General features: G+C 39.4%; 2 protein-coding genes and 1 long non-coding RNA gene across 6 annotated transcripts in view; 2 read left to right on the top strand and 1 right to left on the bottom strand.

Moving 5' to 3' along the window:
* LOC140336715 (uncharacterized) overlaps positions 1-935 on the top strand; it is a 74,330-nt gene extending 73,395 nt beyond the window's left edge. The window contains exon 2 of the long non-coding RNA XR_011921932.1: positions 758-935. This is a non-coding gene — a long non-coding RNA (uncharacterized lncRNA). The remainder of the gene's footprint in view (positions 1-757) is intronic.
* LOC140336713 (glyoxal reductase-like) overlaps positions 1-8,038 on the bottom strand; it is a 73,463-nt gene extending 65,425 nt beyond the window's left edge. The window contains exons 1-2 of one of the 3 annotated variants that reach the window (XM_072420009.1): positions 7,964-8,038; positions 7,777-7,861 (exon numbers count right to left, since the gene is read on the bottom strand). In XM_072420009.1, the coding sequence (XP_072276110.1) occupies positions 7,777-7,843 (67 nt within the window). In that variant the 5' untranslated portion in view covers positions 7,844-7,861; positions 7,964-8,038. The remainder of the gene's footprint in view (positions 1-7,776; positions 7,862-7,963) is intronic. The other 2 variants (XM_072420010.1, XM_072420012.1) reach the window with 2 other exon arrangements.
* Positions 8,039-8,170: 132 nt separating this feature from the next.
* Positions 8,171-8,649, top strand: part of DPH5 (diphthamide biosynthesis 5) — a 22,650-nt gene continuing 22,171 nt past the window's right edge. The window contains exon 1 of one of the 2 annotated variants that reach the window (XM_072420007.1): positions 8,171-8,473. In XM_072420007.1, the coding sequence (XP_072276108.1) occupies positions 8,339-8,473 (135 nt within the window). In that variant the 5' untranslated portion in view covers positions 8,171-8,338. The remainder of the gene's footprint in view (positions 8,474-8,649) is intronic. The other variant, XM_072420008.1, reaches the window with a different exon arrangement.

Genomic DNA, 8,649 nt, shown 5'->3' with positions numbered 1-8,649 from the left:
TGACAGCCAATCGAGCTGCATGCCATGTGCTCGCATTGCTTGTACACAGACTACTGTGTACATTTACCGGCATCTCATACAAACACCGCTGCGGACCACTTCCGGTCCGCGGATGGTGGTTGGGTGCCGCTTCGTTTTTAATAATGGATCATGTACTCGCGGCCCACTGAAAACACCGCCGCGGACCGGTAGGGGGCCGCGGCCCTGTGGTTGGGGACCGCTGCTCTAATGGATTATATTTATGACTAAGGTTCTGTTCTTAAATTGAAACAGGACCTGTTTCATCTATGGAGGGTTTTGGAAGTTGCAGACACATTTTTGGTGTGTCCTGCATGGTTACAACTTTCAGGATTGTTTCCTTTGTTGATTTTCCATACTACCTAGATCTACAATGTGTTATTCTAGTGTTAACATATTTAGGAAGTAGCAAGTAAGTGCCCCTAATTAATTTATACTAAAGGATACTAAGGCTATACATATCAGTTAACTTAATACCATTCAATGAATTTTCTTTTCATTTAAAACAATTTGATCAATTATCCCAAGGCAAGCAATAATTTTTCAACAACATAAGTTCATTTTTTTTAATGAATTGAACACAAATTGAACACAAATCAAGCTTTATTGTTTTTATAAATTGATTGGAAACCACAATATTTTATAATTAGATATAGTATTTTGTACATATTTATACACTAAAAAATGTCTCCTGTTAATAAAAATATGTGTACTAAGCCAATTGTTCGTGTACTTATAGCTTGCTATTGGTTTCCCATATCCCCTCTGTGCGAAATGTGTCGGGAAGGATTTCAAAGCAAACTCAATCAAAATGTGATTTCATCTATTTGTACTGTATGTTTTATGTAAGTTATGCATAGTATTGTTTTATTCATGTGCAAATAATAATTAATAAAGCTATGTTTTTATTCTATTATAATTTTGAATAATGGGTGCCTTTCAAATAGCCTTCCCTTTCCTTCTTTCTTAACGAATTTCTAGAATATAAGAGAAAGTCAAAACCCTAAGGCTAGGTACACACATTCAATTTTTATCACTGGAAACAATCTTTTATGATAGATTCTAGCAACTACAGCGTGCCAGATGAACTAACGAGCGCTGTACACATAGCGCAGTTCTGTTCTATAGAGAGGGGAGGAGGGAGAACGAGTGAGAGGCACCCTGCTGTGCTCTTCTCCATTTACTTGTACAGTGGTCATTCACCGTCAGTTTTTCATGAATCCAGGAACAACATTAGATGACCACTTTACATGTTAGATTCTTGTCTGAGATTATAGCCTTACCATTAATATTGAAAATTGCAAGAATCAAGGTGGAGGTGAAAAATCATCTGATGTGTGTACATAACCCTAACAGTACCCTCAAACATGGGGATAAAGTGTGTTCAAGAATTTGCTGTGGCTTCTATTGTGTATATGTTGCTGACCTTGTCCTGTCTGACCTAACTTACCTGCTGTATGGAGCAGCCTGGGGTCCGGGCTGCATTGACTTTGTACCAGGACCTTACAACACTTACTAAAAGTATTTGGAAGAGTGACTAAGCATTCATCCCATGTATTAACTGCTGAATCAGAAAGTTACTAAAAAACATGACTGGTGTTCTTCTTTTAGTTTTGAATAAAAGGGAATATTGTGTTGTGGTTAAAGAAAAAAAGTTTTCTTAAAAAGTTACCAAAAAAGCAAAACTAGTAAAGGGGAATTACAGTGTATATACATGCAGTCTGCAAAAAGAACAAAATTAGTTTGCCAGAGATTGCTGAATAATCACAAACACACAAAATTAAAAGGAATTTAAAAATATACTGTTTTCAAGAGTTTCTTTCATGTCACAAGACAATATGGTCACAGTTACTTATCTTAAATCGGTAGGAGGAGAGCAGTGACACATGACTGAATGAAAGAAAGATGGATGTAACCATCCATATTTATTGATTGTGTAATAACAAAAAAAGGAAGATACTAACTTTTCTTGGCTGTTTTTCACAGACATCTGCATTCGTTATACCATTCATTATGTTTTTTTAAAAAATTAAGGAAGTTTTTCCTTCTCAATAAATATAAAACATTTTCATATGGAAACAAAGAGGTATTGCTTAACATTAAATCTGGAACAAGCACATTTACATTTCCCGGCATTACTTGCGTCTATAGAACAGAACAGACCGCTGCTCTATAGACGCGAGTGATGCCGGGAATTGTGGTAGAGGCATCACTCGCTGCAATACGTAGTGGCGAGCCAGATGCAATTCATTTTCAGAAGTCCTTGGGGGGGCCAAACAAAAAGACCTTGCAGGCAAAATTTGGCCAGCAGGCCAGAGTTTGACACCCCTTATTTAAAGGGATTACAGAAAATGGTCCAAAAAAGGGGAAATATCTGGTTAACACACAGTTTCCTTGTGGGTGTTGGAGGTCAGATCAGAATGACCAGACTGGGTCAAGCTGATAAAATAGGAACAGTAAGGAGATTGACTATGGACTTCATGCTATACCACTTGTTATAAACACTTAAGTAACTTACTGCTGTTCCTGTTTCAGTTCAATGTTTTATGTGAGCAGAGAAAAGTGAAAACAAGTTGCCTGGTCAAATAAATATTGATTTCTGCTGCAACATTTTTATGTCAGGGTCAGAATATGGCATCTACAACTTATAGGTATCTAAAAAGTATAGATCCATTCTGCTCTAAATCAATGGTTCAGACTGATGGTGTGGAGGTTATTTTCATGGCACATTTTGGGAACCTTAGTAACAATTGTTCATCATTAGTACACAGCCATCCCTAGTAATGTTGCTGACCATACCCATCCCTTTATGACTGATATGGCTCTTAGATCAGCGGTCCCCAACCGGTGGTCCGCAAGAAACTTTTAATGTCCCCAGTATGGACACAACCCGCCCACTCTCCCATCGCAGGCTCAGACCTGCTTGCTAAATATCCTTGGGGGACAGTAGTGCAGGGCTGTAGACACAACTTTTGTTGCATCCACAGCCCTGCATCACTGTCCCCCTCGGAATTTAGCAAGCAGGTCTGAGCCTGCGATGGGAGAGTGGGTGGGATTTGGCATCATGAAGTTTCCCTGGGGGAAGTTTCTTCCCCTTTGAGTGACACTCAGCTCCCCGCGCATGCATGGTCCGAATTCCATAGATTTATTGGTCCTTGAGGTCCAAAAGGTTAATATTATGTCCGACTACTGCCAGTGGGATAATGCATTATGTCAAAAAGCTCATAACATCTGAAAATGGTTTCTTCAACATGACAATGGGTTCAGTCTACTCAATGGCCTGCAAAGCCACCAGATCTCAATGCAATAGAGCACTATTGGGATGAAGTGGAATGGGAGATTTGCAATATGAATGCGTTTCTGAGAAATCTGAAGTAACTGAATGATGCTATCATGTCAGTAAGACCATAACCCCTGGGGAATGTTTCTAGCATTCTTTTTGAAAAATTACAGCAGTTCTGAAGGTGAAATTTGTACCTAATAAAGTGGCCAGTAACTGTATATGCCCAATGGGAACAAAGACAGCCATAATACCTTTACAGGAGTCCTAATTTCTGCAAAACAATAGTTTCACGAAAGGCAATCTATGGTATTTAGACTAAAACCCTCACTGGAAAACATTTACTGCGTCTATGTTATAAAGTTGGAATCATGGAGTTGGTTTAGGAAGGAATTATTGATTACCTATAGTTACAAAAAATGTGTGAAATCCAACTACTAATACATTTAAATTGTAATGAAATAATACAATATGTAAAAATGTCTTATTTCACAAATAACACAAATAGGTAGTTATTAATGTTAAGTGCAATCTGACATACATAATTTCAATCCAAATAATGTATTGCAAATATTTATACCCTTTACTGGAACTTTAAGGTTTTAAATGTATTTTCTATTCAGATTTGGATTTATTTACCTACATGGAACATTTACCCACACCTATGGAACAGCCATACTTACTTGTTACATATGCAAGCTCCAAGCTAATTAGTTTTATGTGTTGTCTGAAATTTGATGCAAGTCAAATTTCAGACAAGACATAAAACTAATTAGTGAGCCCTCGTGTAAACACTGCAACTGTGGCAAAATCAGAAATTTCAATAGATTTACCTTAACAGACTTCTCTGTAACACCAGAGTTCAGAACACATCTCACACAACCACTGAGAATGAACTTCCTGAAATATGTGGTATAAAACTTCTCTCCTCCTTGTATCATGAATTACACTCAAACTTCAAGCTTCAGTCTGCTAAAGTGACTACTTTTTTTCTACTTAGTACCAATATTTCTTTACATAACACTGTCTGTATTTGTAGAACATCAATGAACCTGCAGTGAGTGCATTTAGAGGTTCTTTGACTACATTATACCCAGGGTTGTATCATTAGAATATATCCAAAAATATTGAGGGAGGACCAATGCACTTCTAAAATTGATTGCAAAGAAGCGTGTTTACAAGGAAGAGTGTACTCTCCATGTAAAACTCAGGGGCAGTGCTAGAACCAGGTCCTATGGACCTCAAGATGCCAAAAACCACACCCTATAGCCACTCCAAGCTAGGTCACTCCTACCGTCACTGGACTGGTTAATAATGCAGAAATTACAGTCCTTAACCACTATTTCTTTGATTACCATCTTTTGGCCAAGGACAATTTAGTCATAATGAGAAAGTTTAAACAGTGGTATGTTTCCAACATTTCTGTAATGTATACTAATGTACATACCATATGTTACCAAACGACAGCTAAGCATTTTTTAGCACCATATAATATGGGTGAATCTGCCAGATACCAGAGACCAAATACATGGCCAGAGGCAAAATCAAATAGAAACATTACACTAACCTCTTTTAACCTCTATAGAGCAATAATTCTATTGCTCACTGGCAATCAGTCAATACAGGGTTATAATCATGAACACTCATTTTTCCATAAAAAAGTGAATACCACTTTTACCGCCTGTGTGCCACATTTAACACAGTCCTAGCTGTACAGAAAAGTGGAGTACAGACCAGCAGCTTGTGATGGAATAAAGGGCAGATATGTTATCTTTAAAAGAACGGTCTATGATCTAGGCAATAATTAAGTCAATTTCAGTGACTTGCTTCTTCAACAATAGTTCAACAGCCTGAAATGAGCTTTGTTGTGAAGTAATTAGCTGTACTCTTTATTGGTCTTCCAAGACTTTAACTGTATCCACTGTGAAGCTAACTGTGATTGTGGCAGCATGCAGGGGAAGGGCAGGGGGGCCCTATCGCAAACACTTCCTTTTAAATGGTGTTTGATGCTGGCAAAAAATGACAAGTGTCAGGAAGAGTGGATTCTCCCTCCACACCCATCAAGATAAAGGGCTTCCTTTTCTATGATTAAATGGAACCTCTCCCTTAAGTATGTCAAGTGAAACATAGGTTTGCCACAAAAGAAAAAAAACAAGTTTCAATGAAAAGTTTTAACAGACATGCTTTACGCATGCTTTGTCTGTTGTTTAATTGAAATGTATTAAAAAGATGACAAAGACAAAAATTATAAATATCGAATTTCCACTGGTAGCCAGGTAAAAATCCACTTTCATTAGTTTAGTGTGGTGCCTATTATAGGGTACCAAGAGCTTGTTCCTAATGGTGGCCATAGTGGAAATTGCTAATCAGCCCCAGCACAAAAAATTGAGTGGTTTTGATAGATGGTGAGTGTCCCTGTGAATCCTCCATGAGGCTTAGTGCTGCTTGCAGAGTCCAGCAGTGGCTATGGTTGTAAAGAGGTAACTGAAAAGCTATACAGTTGGTAATGTGCCCAAGCCCTAAAAAAGTTGAGGATTGTCGAAATATTCACTTCAGTCATCCAATCATGTGAGAAATGGAGGTATGCAAAATTGTCCTAGATAAAGCCTTAAAAGGACCTATAACCAAATGTTTTACATCCTTTAAACAGGTGGCTAACCTTTTTATATAATGGAAATGTTTTTTATTTTTATTATCTTTTTGTTTTTTTTAAATTGAAGGGGAGGACTCCCCCCTTCTGCCTTTACCAGGACGATAAAAGACCGAATGTGAAACCCGCAAGCTTGTAGTATACACACGTGACGTATCCCAGGGGGCTGGGAGGGCTTTCCTACATTCTAGGGCTTTCCTAGAATGTAAAAAAAGAGCTAATCTCATGCACGAATTAGATTTTTAGGAATCGCCTCACCTGATCTAGGGTCTCCACAGTGCGACATCAGGTGACATAAGAAAAAGAAGGAAGCAGATGGTGGCGCGTGGTGTCCAGTCCTCTCTGAAAAGAACAAGGAAGATGGGATGGCGCAAAACCTACTGGACTAGGATTCCAGCGAGATTGACGGCTTTTGGACCTTTAAAAGTAAGTTTCAGAAAGGGCATCACCTGTCATGCTCTTCTCTAAGAAAGTTATCCTTTGTCTGATATTTGACTGTCTTAATTTTACCTCTTAGATTGTAAGCTCTTCGGAGCAGGGTCCTCTGCTCCTCCTGTGTCACTGTCTGTATCTGCCTGTCATTTGCAACCCCTATTTAATGTACAGCGCTGCGTAATATGTTAGAGCTATATAAATACTGTTTAATAATAATAATTATTTGTTGTCTGTAATTCTCTGTTCTTTATAAAAGTGACACTCCAGCCCACACTCTTCTCTAGGGGGAACATTTAGCATAATTTAATGGGCAAAACTTTCACATTGGAGGAAGTTAATGTAGAGACATCCCTCCACCATAGAGAACAATCAAAACCAGACAAAGGTTCCAATTGTTCTACACACAATCTAAAGCAATGTACAGATTCTAGATTTTCATCGAATGAGACGAACGTTCATGATCATATCCAGCAAAAATCTAGCACTTATATGTTGCTCCATCCTGCCATATCACTGAATGATCGACAGGTAAAGTCCACTTCAGTTCCTATGGAGGAGGATGCAGCAATCGTCTTCCCTTCATTTCAAAATGAACAGCTCATGTGTGTGTACAGTGCTCATTAACTTCCCACTGTCACTGGAAATAATCAATACCAATCATTTGCAGTGACCGTGATCTAGCATCTGTAGTTAGGCTATGTACACACGTGCAATAATTGTTGTTGGAAAGGATCTTTCAAGATCCTTTCCAACGACTAACGACTGCACGATGCATGAACGAGTGCTGTACATACCTCACCGTTCTGCTCTATGGAGAGGGGAGGGAGAGAATGACAGAGTGGCATCCTGCTGCACTTACTCCCCCTTTACTTCCATTAAGATCGTCCATCATACGTGGATCCGCCAGGACGGTCCTTAGGAAGATGGATGACGAGCCCTGTACACATGCAAGATTCTCGTCCGATATTGGCCCTGAGCCGATTATCCGATTGGAACCATTGCACGTGTGTATGTAGCCTTAACTTTACAGCTGATTTATGCGTATGCTTTTAGTTGTGGTGTGCCAATGTGTGTTACAATATACATTAGCATGCTTGCGGTAAGAATCCCCCATAAACAATTATTGGTTCCCAGTGCACCATAGCGGTAGAAAAACACACAATCTATTTGTTTTTTGCAAAGCAGCACACTGAAAATCTTAATAGGTGCAATATGATGTACTTTTGTGTTGTTTATTGTACATTGTATCATGGTGCCAATCACCAGAAATGCAGCACAATGCACCGCACAGTGCAACACCTTACAATACACACAATAAAGGCTTTAGTTCCATTTGGTTGTTCTGTTTAATAGAACCCTATTATTTTCTGATATTTCATTATTTACAACTTACCCAAGCCCAGAACTGGAATCTTCTGCCCATTAGAGAGTGGCACAGTGGGGTATATGGGGACCTCCATGTTCTTTATTCACTTTAGCTATTCAAAGCACCAAAAACAAGTTGGAAAACTTTTGTTTACACTCTAAAAACAATATTATAACTTAAAGCACAATGTAATAGCTTTCCATGAATCTGTTACCTGCACCTACTTCGTGAGTGTTTTGTTCTCTTTTCTATCGCACCAAAAAAAAAAACCTGTACAGCTGTGCCCTTAACAAATATGGCCGCCCACAATATAACCCCAGGAGCGCCGTAGCAGAAGTAAAGATGGCGACGGCCTTAGCTATAGATATAACTGTGCCATTAGTTAATATGGACGGCTTTACAGTACGGAGGTCAAAGGATGTTGTTTACCGCAGCCGTATTCTGGCGTCGTCCCGTAGCTGTCAGCGTGGGGACAGGCAGGAGGGGATCTATGCAGCCAATGTACAGAGACATCTCACAGATCTGCCATTCGTCGCTGCTTTCCTTCTAGAGCTCCCAGCACTGTGTGCTGCTGCTGTGTGGGAGGACTATGTTGTACCTCATTGGTTTAGGTCTTGGGGATGCTAAGGATGTGACAGTGAGGGGCCTGGAGGTGATCAGGCGCTGCTCCCGGGTCTACCTGGAGGCATACACCTCCATACTCACCGTGGGCAAAGAGGTCCTGGTAGGAGCCATTCCTTACACTTCTGTCTCATTGTATATGAGGGCCCTGAAAACTAACATGGCTGATGCTGGGGAGCTCTGAGCAGCATTCCTATATCATCCATGGCCTAATCCAGGCTGACAGTATTGTAGTCACAATACTATAATATATATACAATAATTTATACTGACAGTATT

This window comes from Pyxicephalus adspersus, chromosome 8 (genome assembly GCF_032062135.1).
Source record: "Pyxicephalus adspersus chromosome 8, UCB_Pads_2.0, whole genome shotgun sequence".
In the NCBI taxonomy this organism is placed as follows: Eukaryota; Metazoa; Chordata; class Amphibia; order Anura; family Pyxicephalidae; genus Pyxicephalus; species Pyxicephalus adspersus.
The sequence above is the reverse complement of the archived record's forward strand: the minus strand, read 5'-3'. Positions and strand labels throughout refer to the sequence as shown.